The 18,528-nt window shown below is 50.5% G+C and overlaps 2 protein-coding genes across 2 annotated transcripts; one reads left to right on the forward strand and one right to left on the reverse strand.

The window, feature by feature from the left end:
- Positions 1-9,470: 9,470 nt before the first annotated feature.
- LOC112887049 (G-type lectin S-receptor-like serine/threonine-protein kinase At2g19130) lies at positions 9,471-12,127 on the forward strand. Its single transcript, XM_025953126.1, has one exon. The coding sequence runs from the start codon at positions 9,471-9,473 to the stop codon at positions 11,949-11,951; it is 2,481 nt and encodes an 826-aa protein (XP_025808911.1). The 3' UTR covers positions 11,952-12,127.
- A 1,368-nt stretch (positions 12,128-13,495) lies between these two features.
- On the reverse strand, positions 13,496-18,528 carry LOC112884222 (kinesin-like protein KIN-12F). Its single transcript, XM_025949580.1, has 6 exons — positions 18,473-18,528; positions 17,724-18,144; positions 16,280-17,095; positions 15,670-15,777; positions 15,425-15,585; positions 13,496-15,337 (listed from the first exon to the last, which is right to left on the reverse strand). The coding sequence occupies exons 2-6, from the start codon at positions 18,141-18,143 to the stop codon at positions 13,645-13,647; spliced, it is 3,198 nt and encodes a 1,065-aa protein (XP_025805365.1). The 5' UTR covers position 18,144; positions 18,473-18,528; the 3' UTR covers positions 13,496-13,644.

The following is an 18,528-nucleotide window of genomic DNA, read 5'->3' on the forward strand; positions in this document are numbered from 1 at the left end:
TACTTCGAAGGGTCCCTCCCAGCTGGGGGAGAGTTTGTGTAGCCCCCTCGGTTCAGGATTCGCCTTAGGACCAGGTCCCGGACCCGGAGCTCCCTACTATGCACGAACCGTTGATGATAACGCCAGAGTGCTTGGTTGTACCGTGCGTTTCAGACTGCTGCTCGCCATTTTCGCTCGTCGACGAGGTCCAGGTCTTGGCGACGTTGCTGCTCCTGCAAGTCCTCATCGAAAGCTTGGACCCGTAGCGAGCCCATGGTGATCTCCGGGGGAAGGCATGCTTCAGCCCCGTAGACCAGGAAGAAAGGGGTCTCCCCAGCCGCCCGGCTGGGTGTGGTCTGGTTCCCCCACAGTACGCTCGGAAGCTGGTCAACCCATTTTGCGCCATATTTTTCAAGATCACTGTAGGTCCGGATCTTGATCCCTCTGAGGATCTCAGATTAGCCCGCTCGACTTGGGCATTGCTCCTGGGATGCGCCACGGAGGTGAAACAGAGCTGGATACCAATGTCCTCATAGTACTCTTGGAAGTATTGGCTCGTGAACGGAGTCCCATTGTCGGTGATGATCCGGTTCGGGACCCCGAACCGACACACGATTGACTTGAGGAAGGTTGTTGCTGACGCCTTGGTAATGTTGACCACTGGGGTTACTTCCGGCCACTTGGTGAACTTGTCAATGGCAACGTAGAGGTACCGGTACCCACCGATGACCCGAGGGAAAGGTCCCAAGATATCCAACCCCTATACGGCAAAGGGCCATGAGGGTGGAATCATCTACAGTGCCTGAGCTGGAGTGTGTATCCGCTTTGCATGGAACTAACACGCTTTACAGGACCTTACCAGCTCAGCTGCATCCTGGTGCGCTGTCAGCCAGTAAAAGCCATGCCGGAAGGCTTTACCGACCAGTGTGCGGGATGAAGAATAACTTCCGCACTCACCTCCATGGATCTCTGCGAGCAAGTCGCAGCCCTCTTCCCGGGTTATGCACCGCATGAGGATGCCGTTGGCGCCATGGCGATAGAGATTCTCTTCTACCATCGTGTATCGCTTAGCCATCCGGACTATGCGCTCAGCAGATGCTTGGTCTTCAGGAAGAAAATTATCTTTCAGGTAATCCCGGACATTGGAGATCCATGCATCCGGACCTTCTTGAGAAACTGAGCGCGGAGAGTGCATCAGCCGCTGAGTTACCTTCGCGTGGAATGTGTTGCAGTTCCAGCACATCGAAGTCCTTCTCCAGCTTCCTCACGTGGATGAGGTAGGCTGCGAGCCGGGAATTATTGCAGCAACACTCCCCCCGGACTTGCCTGATGGTGAGTTGGGAGTCTCCTTTGACCAGGAGCTGCCGGACCCCTAGGGATAGGGCCATAGTGAGTCCAAAGATTAAGGCCTCATACTCTGCCATATTGTTGGTGGCCTCAAAGTCAAGGAGTACCATGTACTTCACTTGCTCGCCGTTAGGGTCAATGAGGACCACGCCAGCCCCAGCCTTCTTGTTGCGTGCAGACCCGTTGAAGAAAAAGTGTCCAGTGAGGTCCGGTGAACACCGGAGCCCTGGCCTGAGGTGGGGGGTCCGGACCCCCTGAGATGCCTGGAGTCGGAGTCCATTCTGCAACGAATTCTGCAAGGACCTGGCTCTTGATGGCGTGGCGTGGCTAGAAGTCGAGTTGAAAACCAGCAAGCTCTGCTGCCCACTTGGCGATGTTGCCCGTGGCATTGGAATTGTGGAGGATGGCCCTCAATGGGTAAGAGGACACCACCACAATCTTGTGGGCCTGGAAATAGTGACGGAGCTTAAGGGACGCAACGAGTATAGCATAAAGGAGCTTATGCGTCTCAGGATACCTGGCCTTTGCCTCATGAAGGACCTCGCTGATATAGTAGACCGCTTTCTGGACAACCTTGACTTTACCTGCCGAACTGGGTCCTCCTTGAGCTGGGGACTCGCCGGACCCCAGGTCACTTGATGCTTCACCGGGTCGGGACCCGGCCGGGCCCTCCGAAGCAGGGTCTGTTGTAACACTGGTGGAGGCCGGACCTCCCTCTCTTACAGGAGGAACCACAGGGCCCCCCTATGGGAGCTGCTCGGACCTCTCAACGACCAGCACCATGCTGATCACTTCAGTCATCGCTGCTAGGTAAAGAAACAGTGTCTCACCTGAGTCCGGTGTGACCAGAACCGGCAGAGAGGTGAGGTACTGCTTCATCTCCTGGAAGGCCTATTCCGCCTCCTCCGTCCATGCGAATGGACCGGATCCCCTCATCAGTTTGAAGAAGAGAAGGGCCCTCTCTGCCAGCCTTGATATGAAGCGGCTGAGAGCTGCAAGGGACCCCGTCAATCTCTGCACGTCCTTGAGACGCGCAGGTGGTCTCATTGCCTCGATCGCCCGGATCTTATCCGGGTTTGCCTCAATTTCCCGGTGTGACACCAGGAAACTGAGGAGCTTTCCCACCGAAACGCCAAAGACGCACTTCTCGGGGTTAAGCTTTGTAGAGGTCGCTCGTAACTTATCGAAGACTTGAGCTAAATTTCCTAGGAGTGAATTCGATTCTCTAGTCTTGACAACGATGTCATCTACATACACCTCTACTATATCTCTAACCAAATCACATAAAGTGATGTTCATTGCACGAGCAAAAGTGGGTAGAGCATTAAGCAGTCCATATTGTCAGACCCGGGGCCACGGGACTGGGTACATAACGTAGTTTAAAGAGGTATAAGAGATTAAGTCCGTCTTATCTCTTATTCATCTTGTTTATCTCTTATTTATTCCGTTTAAATAGGAGGTAAGGCTAACCGATACAGGAAAAATCTACTCGAGATGTGTTCTGGTACGATTCCTTAGCTGGTGTTGGTTAGTATTTTTGTAACCCTGACCTCTCGGATATATAAGGGAGGACAGGGACCGCTCTCAAAAAAGGATCTCTAGATTATTCTACACCAAAGTTAATACAAGTCACCATACAGGACGTAGGGTGTTACGCATCTTGCGGCCCGAACCTGTCTAAACTTTGTGTTCCTTTCACCTTCGAGTTCCTGATCTCGGCGTCTCCTCACCCAAAACTTACCACCTTGGGTATATCCCTCGGTGGGCAGCCGGTTAAACGCCGACACATATGGCATTACAGTATAGCAATAAAGACCATCCACTGTTACAAAAGCAGTATGCTTCCTATCATCTCTGGTCATTTTGATTTGATGAAAACCAGAATAGACATCTATGAAGGACAGCAAGTCGCACAAGGAGGTGGAGTCTACAATCTGATCTATTCGAGGAAGTGGATAGGGGTTTTTTCGATAAGCCTTATTGAGATTGGTGTAGTCGATGCACATCCAAAGCTTCCCGTTAGCCTTTGGTACTATGACCGGATTGGCCAACCACACTGGGTGGTAGACCTCTTCGATGAATCTAGCCTGCAGCAGCTTATGGACCTCTTCATGAATGAAGTTTTGCCGCTCGATGGACTGCTTCCGTGGCTTTTGTCGGACCGGTCTAGCATCGGTGTGGATCTTCAGATGGTGCTCAATCACCTCCCTAGGGATCCCGGGCATCTGTGACAGTTCCCAGGTGAACGCATCAACATTTGCCTGGAGGAAGGCGATGAGCACGCTTTCCTATTTCTCTCCCAGATTCCCACCGATGCGGGTGGTCTGGGAGGCTTCCACTCTGACCTGCATGGTCTTCACGGGAACATCATCCGTATCGGATGTACGGACCTTGGGCGCCTTGGCCGGAGCCTTGGCATGTGAGGATGAGGGGTCGGACCCCTCTGCACCAGCTGCCGGGGCAAGCCCTGCTGCCTGCGCATGGAGCTTCTCAACTACCACGACGGTAGCGGTCCTGTCGCTCTGCACGGTGAGGACGCCTGCCGGGGACGGCATCTTGAGGACCAAGTACCCGTAATGGGCAACAGCCATGAACCGGTACAGGGTCGGTCTGCCTATGATGGTATTGAAGGGGAGGTTAACTTCCGCAACTTCGAACTGCACGTTCTCTGTGCGGAAGTTGACCTCCATCCCGAATGTGACCGGCAGGGAGATGGTCCCTATCGGGTAAACGGGATTTGGGCCCACTCCGGAGAATGGCCGCGACGGAGCCAGCTTGGACTCCGGGATCTGCAGGTGTTTAAATGCTGCATAGCTGATGACACTGAGGCCAGCGCCTCCGTCGATCAGCACATGGTGGAGGCGGACGTTGGCGATGGTGGGGGCCGTGACAAGCGATAGCACACCAGCGCCCGCCATGTTCTCCGGGCAGTCAGATGGCCCGAAGGAGATGGTGGTGCTCTTCCACCGCTGGTGGGGCACCGCCTTTGGCATCCCCGGCTTCACCAAGAGGACCTCTCGGTGAAGGGTCTTGACGTCCCGCCGGGAGACGAGCTCCGAACTGCCGCCGTACATGATGTACAGCTTCTTGCAGCGCTCGTCACCACCGGACTTGGAGTCGGACTGGTGGAAGAGACCCTTGAGGTCTTTGTTTGGGGTTTGATACCACAACTCCCTCTTCGTCGCGGCTGCATCGGCATCGGAGGCCTTCTCCTTGCCGGACCGCCGCGGAGGGAAGGAGCCTTCCCTGGAGGCTTGGTCGCGCCTTTTGCTAAGGCGCTCCGTGAGCTTCTGGATCTCGCGGCATTCGGTGGCACTGTGGCGAGCCCCAGGATGAACAGGGCACGACCCGGGGTCAGTGCGCTGTTGATGTGGGTGCTTGCTGCAGGAGTTCTGGCCTCCAGCCGCTGCTGCTGCAGCGACCGGACTCCCTACCCGTGACTTATCAAAGCCACGGTTCTTCTTATTCTTTTTTTGCCGCTGCTAGGGGCAGCGACACTAGGCCCGCCCGTCTGAGCGGGTCCTCCCTGAGTTGCAGAGTGCCACGCATGGCCCTCCGCAGCCCTGGCGCATTTGTCCGCCAAGGCAAACAAGGTGGTGACAGTCTCCACCTGATGTGTCACCAGCTTCTCCAGCATCTTCTTGTCACGGACCCCTTGACGGAAAGCCATGATAATAGATGCATCGGAGATACGCGGAATAGTTCCACGTACCTTGGTGAAGCGGGAGATGAAGGTCCGGAGGGTTTCTCCGGGTTGTTGCCTCACGGCATGAAGGTGGGCCTCCACCCCGTGCTGCTGGTACGCACTGGCAAAATTTGCCGTGAACTATGCGCAGAGCTCAGCCCAGGATTGGATGGATCCCGGAGTGAGGTTCATCAGCCAGGTCCGGGCTGGCCCGGTCAAGGCTACATGAAAGTATCTCACCATGACAGCGTCGTTATCCCTAGCCGACGTGATGGCGGTGATGTAGACCTGCAGGAATTCTGACGGGTTGGTTGACCCGTCATACTTTTCCGGCAGGTGGGGCTGAAACTTGGACGGCCAGGCAACCGCGCGAAGGTGGTCTACGAGCGCTGCGCAGCCCACCCCTGACACCGGTGCCTGAGCGAGTTCCTGCGGCCTTGCCACGGACGCATCGAGCTCGGGCGCAAGATCCCGACCCTCAATGTTGAGTCGGCGGTTGTGCGCTTGCTCGATGGAGACGCGGGCGTCCTCTCCCGCACGTCTGCGGTTGAGCTCTGCCTGGAGATCCTCGGTCCATGCACTCCTTACTGATGGAGAGTGCACAGAGCCGGATGCGCCGCCCTGACGACGGCGCTGTCTGGACACAGATGCCCCTGCTGAATCTGGGGAGGCCTGTGCCAGGTTGAGGAGGCGATCGACGTCGTCACGCCACTGCCTCTGCGCATCAGGCGAGGCTGCCTCACCAGGAGGGTTGCGGAGCAACTCCCTGGCTGCCGAGCGGCCCGTTCGGTGCAGGCACCGATTAGGCCACGGAGGCCTGCTCCGCAGCATGCTGTGGAGCAGCACGCGCTGCCGCCCTAGGTGGGGGACGGCGCATGGTGTGTGGCGTGGATGACGCCACTTCCTCGCCCAAGAGGAGGTCGTGAGGTCCATTTTCCCGCACCATTGCGGTCTTGAGCTTCGACCAAGCGCAAACCAAACCTAAGTCCCCCTATCTGGCGCGCTAAATGTCGGAGGAAATCTCCAGCCGGGTGGAGGAACGCACCCGTCTAATCCTAGTTTAGGAAGAGTTTGGGGGAGACCTAGGAGCGCTTGATCAAAGGGCGGACGAACACGGGAAAGACGCGAGGATTTAGAGTGGTTCGGGCCGCCGGAGCGTAATACCCTACTTCCACATGAGTGTTGTATTGCTTGAGTGTGCCTGTGGACAGCTTGTGGGTCTAGACCTTGTGAGAGCCTGAGAAAAAACTTGTGTTCTAACGGGTGCTCTCTCCCTTTTATAGACTAAGGGGAGTGCTTACATTGTGCGGGACCCCGACAGGTGGGCCCGGCCAACAGGAGCTTGTTATATGAGAGATATGGAGATCTTCCTCTCCAGCTCCTCTCTGTAGTCCTCTCGATCGGGAAGTTGATGTGCGTATTTACAGCCAGGATATGGCCTTGTGCCGCCTTACCAGCACAGTGCCTGCTGTCAGTGTTACGCACAGTGGAAGACGTGTTGTCACTGTTGGGCTAGAACCCTCTGACAGGCGTAGGAGCTGCGCTAACCCGCCGCGCCGTGGCCTCCGCGCGCACTGTGGCAATGCACGCCTCAGCTCACCTGCTCCGTGTGTCAGTGAGCAGGCCATACTTTGACTTGGGCACGCATAGCCCACCTACCCGCATTTAATGCGGTAGTTGGGCTGACGCCCCACGGGAGGCCTTCTGCCACGGGCACGTGGCAGGGTTGGCCCAGCAGCTGCCTCCCTGGCAGCTTGAGGCGACACGTGGTGACACCAAACCCCTTCCTGGGGGAAAGGGAGGTCCGGGCCCCCGAGGCCAGTCCAGATAGACAGGCCCCAGAGGGGTCTGGCTCCCACACGTGGGCAGCGCCGGGGGGTCCGGACCTGTGGAGGGCATTCCCGAGCATCCTATCCTCGTGGGCACGTGGTGGCACCGGACCTACGTGAGCACGGGAGGGAGGTCCGGAGACCATGATCCCAGCTGTCAGGCCCGGGCCGTATGCCCCGTCACCCAAAGGACTAAGGTGAGGATACGGATAGCCTTGCGCCCATCTGGTTGGAGGTCCTGCCAGACAGCTTACTGACAGACGGGGCCTGCGGAGAGGCAGGTCGCCTCACAGCGGACTACTACGACCTTCTGATCATTGAGCAACTCCTTGACGACGATAGAGGATAGGTGGCCGAGCATGTAGTGGCACGCGTCCACCACGATGCTTTTAGCGCACACGCCGGAGCCGGACACCATCGCGCCCTTACCTATGAGGCGGCAGTGACACGCTAAGGGGCTGGACACCCTAGCAAGAGGTACCCCTGTCCGTATGTACCGACAGTAACGCATCATACCCAGTTTGCATCTGAAACAGTACAATCAATGAGGAAGTTCTAGCTCGATTGTTTGCCTGAGGTATCTTAGTATAACTTCATACGGCCTGTTAATTGAAAATGAGATATGTAGCCTGATCAAAGTCAAATATACTACAAACCACCAACAATTCTTCTATAATGGATAGCACTAGGACAAGAAGAGGCTCCTATTCATGAACTAAAAGCTTAAAAGTAGTAGATCTTTAAATCTTGGTTTTCCTACACCTTATATTTTGAGGTGGAGAGGATACTACAATACAAGGACGGTGTCATGTAGTTTTGGTCAACAAAATGGAAAATTTACAAATACATCACATGACTCTTAGGAGCTAGTACCAAAGGCCTCTCCTATGGACTTAGTTCTTTTAGTGGCTTAGACCCATGTGCCAGTGACCTAAGCCATATATGAGGCTACGGTCCTCATACCAGATTGTGTGTTAGTCTGCAAAGATTTTAAAGGAGTTCTCGGCTGGAATAGCCATTATGTAAAACTAATTATAAAATATTTTTTACTGCGCAATTGCCAACTTAACCTCAAACGAAACATTGAGGATTGACCGATAAAGCTAGGTTGTTCAAGGATAAAGATGGCGTATTTTGTTGGCACATATTGAGTTGGATCAGAATAGATATTATAAAATAAAAACAGTTTTTACTGTAGAGTCGCCATCCCCAAACGTTGAGGTTTGACCGTGATGAAGAAAATTCAGCTAAGTTAGCTGTTTATATTTCCTGAGGTTAGGTTGCTCAATGACAAGATAATAAAAATAAAGTATATATCATTTAGTTTGATAGCACAGACTGTGATTGAGATGTACATCCACATTCCAGAGCATCATCACGTTGACCTGCCAACTGTGAACTGATGAGAGCCATATTGGAATTCCCAAACAACTGGATCAGCTAGTTTTGCATCATTCCTGTTCCTCCATTCCTCCCCACTTACTCTAGCCGATCAATGATCCATGTATATGCAGATGCATTCATCAGCATTCTCAAACTCCTAAAACAGCATAATTGTAGAGTCAACAGCCATGCGATCACAACAAACATATATAAATCAAGTCACTAGCAACGGCTTTTACGTGTAATTATACCGGCTAGTTTATCAACTCGTGCTCCAGCACAGGCTAGTGATTTTGAAAGATGTAAGTATTAAAAATTCCAAGAGAAATAGAGCCCATAAGAAACAATCAAAATTGGATGCTTATTAGCTTTTCCTCAGTCACTTGTTAAATATTCTAATACAATACTCATAGATATGTACTTATCTTTTATTCGGTTGTGATTGGTTTAGCTAGCAATTACTCTATATACTTATTCATATGCATTCATAGTGTTTTCTACAATTTAGGTTAGTTTCAATAGCGGTATACGTGGTAATTTTGATGCAAATTTAGGTGTTGCTTTAAATTATTTTTTATAATAGCATGCATGGGTAACTTAGATGAAGATTAGCAGGTCGTAGTTTTAAATTATTTATTATAACGGTAGAGTTAAGTAATTTAAAGATAGATTTAGGGGGTCACTTCCTGAAAATGTCAAAGGTAGGTAATTTTTTTAAAAAATGTAATAGAGCTAATGTTCTTGATTATTAGAGTATGCTAGATTGATGCCCAGATATTTCTGATTTCTATAAAAAGTTTAGAAATTATCTATTTTTCAGCGTGTCTCGTGAGGATCAATATCGAGGGGCTCTAATTAGTAGTAGTAACATAAAGATAGCCCATCATCACCTGTAAGGTTTTGAAAAGAGATCTCTTAATATAATACTCTGTCGTGAATTGGCATGCCGTAATTCTTTGGGCAGCTGGCATTCCCAATTAGCTGCTTGACCGATGAAGATTATTCAGCTAATAAGTTAGTTATCATGTTTTCTCGAGCCTGTTCAAGGATAACACAAGGTATCATTTGATGGCACAGACTGTGATTGAGATGTACATCGCGTTGACCTGCGAGCTGGACTGAGAGCAGCGGTGGCATGCTTATAAATATTCCCAAACAACTAGACCAGCTTTAGTTTTGCATCAATCATGTTCCTCCATTCCTCCACACCAACGCTTCACTCCTCTCGGTTGTTCTTGTTCCTCACCATGCCTCTCCTACAGGCGGCCGTCCTTCTCGTCGGAGTCCTCCTCTCCCTGCGCACGCCGCCGTGCTCCGCCGCCACGGACACGGTGTCACCGGGCAACGGGCTCGCCGGCGGCGGCCGGCTCGTCTCCAGCAACAGCAAGTTCGCGCTGGGCTTCTTCAAGATGGACAGCGAGTCCCTGTCCTCCCACTACAGCAGCCCCAACACCTACCTCGGCATCTGGTTCAACAAGGTCCCCAAGCTGACCCCGCTTTGGAGCGCCAACGGCGAGAGCCCGGTCGTCGACCCCACCCCGCCGGAGCTCGCCATCTCCGGCGACGGGAACCTGGCCATCCTCGACCGGGCCACCGGGTCCGTCGTCTGGTCCACCCGTGCCAGCACCACGACCAACGACACCGTCGCCGTGCTCCTCGACGACGGCAACCTCGTCCTGCGGAGCGCCTCCAACTCGTCCGACGTCTTCTGGCAGAGCTTCGACCACCCCACGGACACCTTCTTCCCCGGCGCCAAGATCGGCTGGGACAAGGTCACCGGCCTCAACCGCCGCCTCGTCTCGAGGAAGAATCTACTCGACCAGGCTCCCGGCCTCTACACCCTGGGCCTAGACCCCAGCGGCGTCGGCCACCTCGCGTGGAACTCGACCGTGGAGATCCAGTCCACCGGGGAATGGAACGGCCACTACTTCAGCCTGGCGCCGGAGATGATCGGCGTCGCCATGCCAAGTTTCAAGTTCGTGAACAACGACCGGGAGGTGTACATCACCTACACGCTGCGCGACGAGGCGGCGGTCGTGCTCACCAAGCTGGACGTCTTCGGCCAGGGCCTGGTGGGGATGTGGATGGACGACCGGCAGGACTGGCTGATCCACTACCGGCAGCCTCTGCACCCGTGCGACGTGTACGCGGTGTGCGGACCCTTCACGGTCTGCGACGACGGCGACGCGGAGGCGGAGCCGATCTGCGGCTGCATGGAGGGCTTCTCCGTGAGCTCGCCCACGGACTGGGAGTTCCGGGACCGGAGGGACGGGTGCGTCAGGAACACTCCACTGGACTGTGGAACTAGCAGCAGCGACAGGATCAGCAAGCAGCAGACGACGGACAAGTTCTACGCCGTGCACCGCGTCGGGTTGCCCCATGGCGCAGTGAAAGTGCAGGCTGCTACGAGTGGAGATGGCTGCTCACAGGTCTGCCTGGCCAACTGCTCTTGCGCCGCGTATTCCTACGGGGAAGGAGGCTGCTCCGTCTGGCATGGCAAGCTGTACAGCGTCACGCAGCAGCAGCAGCAACCTGATGCTGCTGCTGCTGCTGCTGCTTCTTCTTCTTCTTCCGGTGGAAACGGGGATGTGCTTTACATCCGCCTCGCTGCAAAAGATGTGCCGGATGTCGGGAGGAGGAAGAAGAAGAGTGGATTATCCAGCATCGGTGTTACCATTGGTGCAAGCACTGCCGCCTTCTTGGGCCTCCTAATCCTCGGCCTGATGATCTGGAAGACAAAAGGGAAGACACCTGACAATGATCAGGGCGGCATTGGGATCATCGCATTCCGACACGCCGATCTGCAACACGCGACTAAAAACTTCTCGGAGAAGTTAGGGGGAGGCGGTTTCGGCTCCGTGTTCAAGGGGCACCTGAGTGGCTCGTTCGCCGTGGCGGTGAAGAGGCTCGACGGCGCCCGTCAGGGAGAGAAGCAGTTCAGAGCAGAGGTGAGCTCGGTTGGGGTCATCCAGCACATCAATCTAGTCAAGCTGGTCGGGTTCTGCTGCGAGGGCGACAAGAGGCTGCTCGTGTATGAGTACATGTCAAGCCACTCCCTTGACGTGCACTTGTTCAACGCTAATGGCAGAGTTTTGGATTGGAGTCTCAGGTACCAGATTGCCATTGGGGTTGCCAGAGGCCTAGCCTACTTGCACACCGGTTGCCGGGATTGCATCATACACTGCGACATCAAGCCGGAGAACATACTTCTCGACGCGTCTTTTGTACCTAAGATTGCGGATTTTGGGATGGCGAAAGTTTTGGGGAGAGAATTTAGCCATGCGGTCACGACGATGAGAGGAACTATTGGGTATCTTGCACCGGAATGGATTAGCGGAGCCGCGGTTACATCTAAGGTAGATGTTTACAGCTACGGGATGGTCCTGTTTGAGATCATATCCGGGAGGAGGAACTCGAGCCAAGAGTACACCAAGGATGGCGACTATTCGAGCTTTTTCCCTTTGCGAGCTGCGCGCAAGCTTCTGAGCGGAGAGGTTGGAAGCCTGGTGGATGCGAATTTGCGTGGCGATGCGAATCTTGAGGAGGTTGAGAGAGTTTGCAAGGTTGCGTGCTGGTGCATTCAGGATAGCGAGTTCGATCGGCCGACCATGACTGAGGTGGTGAAGTTTCTTGAGGGCCTTTCTGAGCTCGACATGCCTCCGGTGCCAAGACTACTCAGTGCTATCACATTAGGGGCACCAGCATCAGCGGTTCACTATTACATCTAGTTGCACCTCAAACTTGTATCTACCTAGGAGAAATTTTAGCAATGAGGACAATGTAATTTATATCCTGTATATATGAACTTATTGGCATCTCTGTAACATGCTAGCGTAGATCTCTATGCAACCTAGAAGACATGTTGTCTTACAAAATAAAATTTTATGGGCTTGTAATTTTAATTTGGTACCCAAGAAGGAAAGGGTCTCCTTGCAAACAAACTTGGTGATAGTAGTTTTCATTTTGCAAAAAGGTTGTCATTCAATAGAGTTTTACCTTAAGGCTTGCTTGGATCCTTAGAATTGATCTGAATTGGAATCAGTTTTAGTGTTGTCATCGAACGATGGGAGAGTTGCAGAGTTGCTCATTCCCATTGTTGGCTCCAAAGGCTGAAAAATATCCACTGGGAGCCAACTTTTTGGTTAGCTTTGCTCTGACAGCAAATACTTGCATCTACCTATGATGTCGTACAAGCTAAGATGGCAAAAACTGCAGCGGCCATGGCTTCTTATCAATCTTCGTATCATTTTGACTGAAAACAAAAAAAAAATCTTCATCAAAACAAAACAAAAGTGAAAAATAAATGAATTAAAGGCATCAGATCCAAGATCAGAGAATAAAATAATGCCCATAAGTAGACAAGTGAGTCTTATCTTGTCAGCATTTGGTAATTTGAAAGGAAATTACACTGACATTGCAATTGCAAACACGAAATCGCAAGTACAACTTAATCCTATGCAATTGCATCATAAGTTTGATGTCAAAATTACTGAAGTTCCGAATGTTCAGAACAAGGGCCAAAGCAATATCAAAATTCGAAGGATCACACTTGAATTACCTTTGTTAAGGATCTTCTAGGATCACATCGAGTATTCAGAATCACAAGTTTCAGAGGGTCCATTTCCATGAGAAATGATCAGACAGCATTAAGACAATGTACATGGACATTCTTTATGTCCGCAGAACTGAAAACTTGACAGACTGAACCAAAGCAAACACAAGACCGCACAACGACATTATTTACCATCAAACACGTTAACAAAAAACCTCAACAAACTGAACGAAGATCAAAGTTGTAGTATTTGCAAGATTCAAGGGTCAATGCTAAAACATCATCAACAGTGGGTGCTTGTCATCACAGTGCTACTTTCTCAAGTCTCAGTCAGCATGACATAGGATAAGCTTCTCAAGGTATTTCCTTATACAAGAAATGTAAGAAATGTACAGGGAAATCCTTATATAAAAAATTCATTCTACACGTACTTATAATTACTCCTACATGTGTATCTCATGATGTAGGACGTATCTGACCGAACGAAAAGTATGTACGAGGTGTATATGATCATACTAGACCATCTGTGATGGTATATACTTTAATTATATGACGATATATAGATTATTTGGACATACTCATTTTTATATACTAAAACTATTATATAATCATTATATATTTAAAAAATAAAGATGCTTTTAAATTTTTTCGTACATATCATTTAAAGTATCTTAAAATTAGTATATGAACATACTCAAAATGATAAATGAGTACATGGACATACGCATGGTGGTATACTGGTAGTGAGAGTAGCTACAAGCGAGTGTAGATAAAACTTGTCCATATATATATACACACACACAAAATAATTGAGATTATGAGTGCAAGATAGCCACCGTGCCCTACTCACACGGTCACACCTATACCCATCACTTCTCCATTTGATACCAAGGAAAGCGACTAAAAGGACTTCGCCTCACAAGAACTGGCTGACTAAAAGGAGTTGACCTCACAAGAGCTGGTTGAGCTGAGACACCGGAGTTGTCAGCGTGCATCCTGCTGGCCTGCTCAGAAGAAACTGCTGGAGCCTGAGGCGGTGTTGGAGTAGTAGCCTGAAGGGATGGTGCCGGAGAGGAATGTGGAGCTGGGATATGAGATGAAGAGTTATTGGTATGCTGCACTGGGAGAGTGGGTCCACCCTCAACTCTGCTAAACGTACCCTCCATGCTGGCCAATGAGTCTCTTATGGGTCTGAGTCCGTCCTCAACAACCTGAAGGAGATCTATGCGTGTCATAGCCTGAGGTAGCACGGCTTGCCCCGGGACTGCAACTCCCTGAGGCTGATGTCCAGCTGCCTCAACCTCTGGCTGAAAAGTTGAAGGAGGTTGCTCAAAAGGTGCAGGTACTGCATGTGCTGGTGGACGACTAACTTTTTTTATCCGTTTCAGCTTGTAGGAATGCCTGGGTTTGTAGGAATGGTGCCTGGATTCTCTAGGTCCGTCGTATTCAAATGCTGTCATAATCATCCCCATGATGTACGGTGCATATAACAGCAGGTCCTTAGTGCGACTGCGATCCGAAATAAACAATTCTATCTCACCAAAGATCAAAGCAATTATGTCAAATGGATGCTGCTCCACAATGTGATATAGGACGTTCCAATTATGTGCGTGAAGTGTATTTCCAGACTTGGGATAGATGGTCGTCCTAATAATCTTATTGGCTATGCTAGCCAAAGGAGAGAGGCCACTGATTTGGCCAAGTGTCCATTCTGCAGCTGTGTACAGGATCCTCTTGTCATCATCATCAAGCAAAAACTGCGAGTGAATCTCAGTGTGAACACCGCCAGGAATGCCAAACCTCTCTTCCCATGCTCTCTTGTTGGTAGTGACCCTCCTACCATCTGCCATCCAAGTCATAGAGCTCTTGTCGGCACTGATGTGAACTGTAGAGTAAAACTGCCTAATCAGCTCACTGTTCCAATCACAACGATAACTCATGATCTGCTCAAGCCCCAGATGGGCACATTGCTCCCTGACACAAGCAAACTGATCTATGCTATCAATATGTTCCCAGTCTATCCACTTCATATCAAACAATTTGGCCCTACTGTATATGGAGGTATATAAGTCCTGCTGCTCTATGGACCAGAATCTCCTATCTGTTGCTGTCCTACGACCCTCATAGTGGTTCCTGCTTCTGAGCCTCTTCAGCTCATCAGAAGGGGCCCTCATGTAGTTCACAGGATCATTGGGCCGCACTGTGGAAACTGGAGGCAACTCATTCTCCTTTAGAACTTCAATCACTGGCTCCACAACTATCGGTCGCACTTGCTCTAGATCAAATGCAGGCAGGGGCCGATCACTATCTGCACCACTGCCAAATAACCCAGGATGCTTACTTGCACTGATCTGCTCCAGCTCCTCACTTGCACAAGAATCCATATCTGATAATTGTGCTTTTTCCATCTTTATATCTGACTGGTCAGCCTCCTGCATGTACTCATCTGAAAAAGGCTCCTTTGGGTGCTCCACTTGAGGAGCTGATTCAAGAGAAACCTCTCTCTGAAATATTCTACTCTCATGAGCACCCAGTAGCTCACTGTTCATATCATTCTGGTGCCTGAAAGAGATTCAAGGTGAGTGTTACACTGTTGCCTTGCAGCTATTTACATAGATGATTGGTAACAAAGTTCACAACCATGCAAACCTAGTTGAGCTAGCTAAATCAACTATTCCATCTTCCAGGAAGCTTCTTTCTTTCCCAGAGGATGGCACATCTTGCAATTGTTGCCTGACATTCTGCAGCTCCACTTCTATTTTTCCTCGCTGCCTTGTTTGATGTTCTACTTCTTCCTTCATGATGTCCATCTTGGGAGAAATAGCAAAAATCATTGTTCAGAAAGCACGAAAAATAACTAATTGACACGAATAAAACAGGAGTGGTAGACTCACCTTTTTTTCCAATGTGCATACAGTAATCTCAAGATCCTCAATCGACCGCTCCAAAAGCTTGACTTCTTCATCCTTCTCTTCAGCATATGCCTTCCTTTGCTCTGCTATCTGCAAAATGAAAAATAATAGAAAGGATTATACAGGAAAAAGAATACAAACAGTATTAGTAGGTTTACTTTTGCTTTTGGACAACAGTGGAAAGTTTGGAGCTTCAGTGAAGTGACCAGAGAATGCTACTATATGCCATAAGTACAATTGAGTTCTTTGACAACTTTGTATGAAAGCAAGAGGACATGGTGAATAAGGTTTAAATCAATGGCAGCATGAGACAAAACCAGACGAGCCAAAGAGCGCATCATTTTACTACAAAATCTAAAAAGCATCACAACTCACTGTCATATGAGCTGTCACATTTTGCACATTAAAACCACATTCCTACAAGTGGAAGACAAGTATACAAAACCCTTCCTCACTGGACAGAGAAAAGTGTTTTTTATGCGAAACAAACTGAAAAGAAAAGGATATAATTTGTTGTTCAGAGAAAAAAACAGAACTCTTTGAAAGACCAAAACTTCAATGGAGCAAGCCTAATTGCCTTTCGAACAGTTACCTCTCTTTCTTCATTCCATGAGATAAGTGATGCTGAAGCCTTGTCATCCACTTCTTGCATCTTTATTTCCAGTTCTTTCAGTCTAACTTTGTAGCATCTGTCTGACTGGTCTAGCTGTGACCCTAGCTGACTAATCTTTTCTTCCATCCCCCTTAGCAAAGAAACATAGTTATGTTCAAGAACCTCCTTCTGCACGAGTGTTTTGATGGACTCATCCAACAAAAGCTCTATTCTATCAATTTCACCAAGGCTTTGTTTCGCCAACAGCTCGTTTTTTTCAGTGGCATGTAGCTGCTGTCGGACTGATGATAGCTCTTCTGTTAAGGATATAATCACCTCAGCAGTTTCCATCTCAGCTTGCCTACGGACTTCGTCCATTTCTTGCTCAGCAGAACTGCGAGAAGTCTGATCCTGTTGGTACCTTGTATTTAAGTTACATGCTTTCTCAAGTGATGCCTGCATTCTTTTTAGTTTCTTCTTCAGCTCATCTAATTTATTAATCAAAATAATCTGCTGCGATTCAAGAGCATCCACAACAGACCTTGCACTGTTCAGTTCCTTTTCTGCGTCTTCCTTCTGCCTGTAAGCTTCAAGGATATGTAAATTTGCTGCTTTGAGCTCATCACCTAAAGCAGATGTCCTGACTTCAATTTCTGCTCGTGCTTTTATCTCTTCCACAAGAATTGTTTTAATTATGTCCAGCTCCAGCTGCAGGCTTAATATATCTTCTGAGTTCCTCATGAAACCATCATCAGAACAGTATTCTACCTTTGCAGGTGCTTGAGAGTCATCTTGCTGTAATGTTGGCAAAACATTCTGTCCACAAAATAAAACAGCATAATGTTACAAGTAATCTCATTTTCATAATCACCGCAGTGGAAGAGTGTATATAAATTTGGAAGCTATTGCGCATATGGGAAGTTATTGGGTTATGCTGACAGAAACTGAGCCTAGATCTGTTGGTCGAGGATGTGCATGAATGCCCAGACCACCAAAGTTCAAGTCCTCGTGTTGAGGCGAATATGTATACGGGTGCCTATTTCTTCTTAATTAAAAAGCCACCCCAAGGTCAGCCAAGTTTCTTTCTATTGGGTTATGTTAACTTGGGACATAACTGATGCAATGCAGCATTTCCAGGTGCAAAAATCAAACTAAGAAGGCATTCAAGGTGCCATCGGCAGGGATAGTGATGGAAAAGGAGGATAGCAAGTTGATGAATATGAAGGATGATGAATGTGCAATCTACATGAATGTTTGATTCTAATCTTGCTATAGCCCCCCCAAATCCCTAGTAGTTGTACTGTCATTTATATCAATAGGATTTTCTGTAATCTTTCAAGCGAATTAAAGGTCATGTATGAGTTGAAAACAGTACTGTGCAGCCTCAACTCAGTTAATAACTACAAAAAATGGAACAGGGATAATAGCAGTAGATGTATTTCACCTGCAAACTCCGATTCTCCTCCCAGAATAAGATGGCATCTCGGACCTTTGAAGGCGGCACCTCCGCAGAACTCGCCACCGTCGTCGAGAACCCCGACCTCAACGCCGGCTTCCTCAGGCTCTTCGTGGGCCCAAGGGAAGTGCTCACCGCGCCGCGCCGCGCCGGCGTCTTGCTCGCAGGCCTACCCCCCAAACCTTTCTTGGGCGTTGGCACCGGCCACCGGGGCTGCTGCGGCGGCTGGATGGCGCGGAGGGGAGGCCGGGAGGCGGCGCCGGGGTCCGTGGGGGCGGGGGGCGAAGTCGCGGCACCCGAAGCGCCCGGCGGCGGCGCGTTTTCGTCGCTCCCGAGCCCCGAGGCGGGAGCCCGCGCCGGGGTGCGCCAGAGAGCGCCTAAAGCGCGCCCACCGAGCTCCCTCGCCATTCTGCGCGGCACGAGAATCCTCAGAAGTTGGAAGAAATAAGTGGAGACACACACAGCACACGGTATCGCAGTTAAGCGAGCGGCCAGCAAGCGCGGCGCCTGGCGGGCGGGCGGAGGTCGGAGGAGGGTACTCAGGATAGGCTTTACGGCTCGGGCTGGGAGGTGGGAGGCGGCGACGGACGGCGGTAGGATCGGCGCGGATCGCGGCGGCGGCGGCTTCGGGGCATGCTGGATGGCAGAAGCGGAGGGGGCTCCGGCGTCGAGGTCCCCAAATAAACCCGAACGAATCGAACCTCTCCCCCCCGAAAATCGATGGGCCACGAGCGCACCTTGAGAGAGGAGGAGGCTTATGCGGCGACGGCGGGCGGCGAGGACCGGACCGCGA

This window comes from Panicum hallii, chromosome 3 (assembly GCF_002211085.1).
Source record: "Panicum hallii strain FIL2 chromosome 3, PHallii_v3.1, whole genome shotgun sequence".
Taxonomy (NCBI): Eukaryota; Viridiplantae; Streptophyta; class Magnoliopsida; order Poales; family Poaceae; genus Panicum; species Panicum hallii.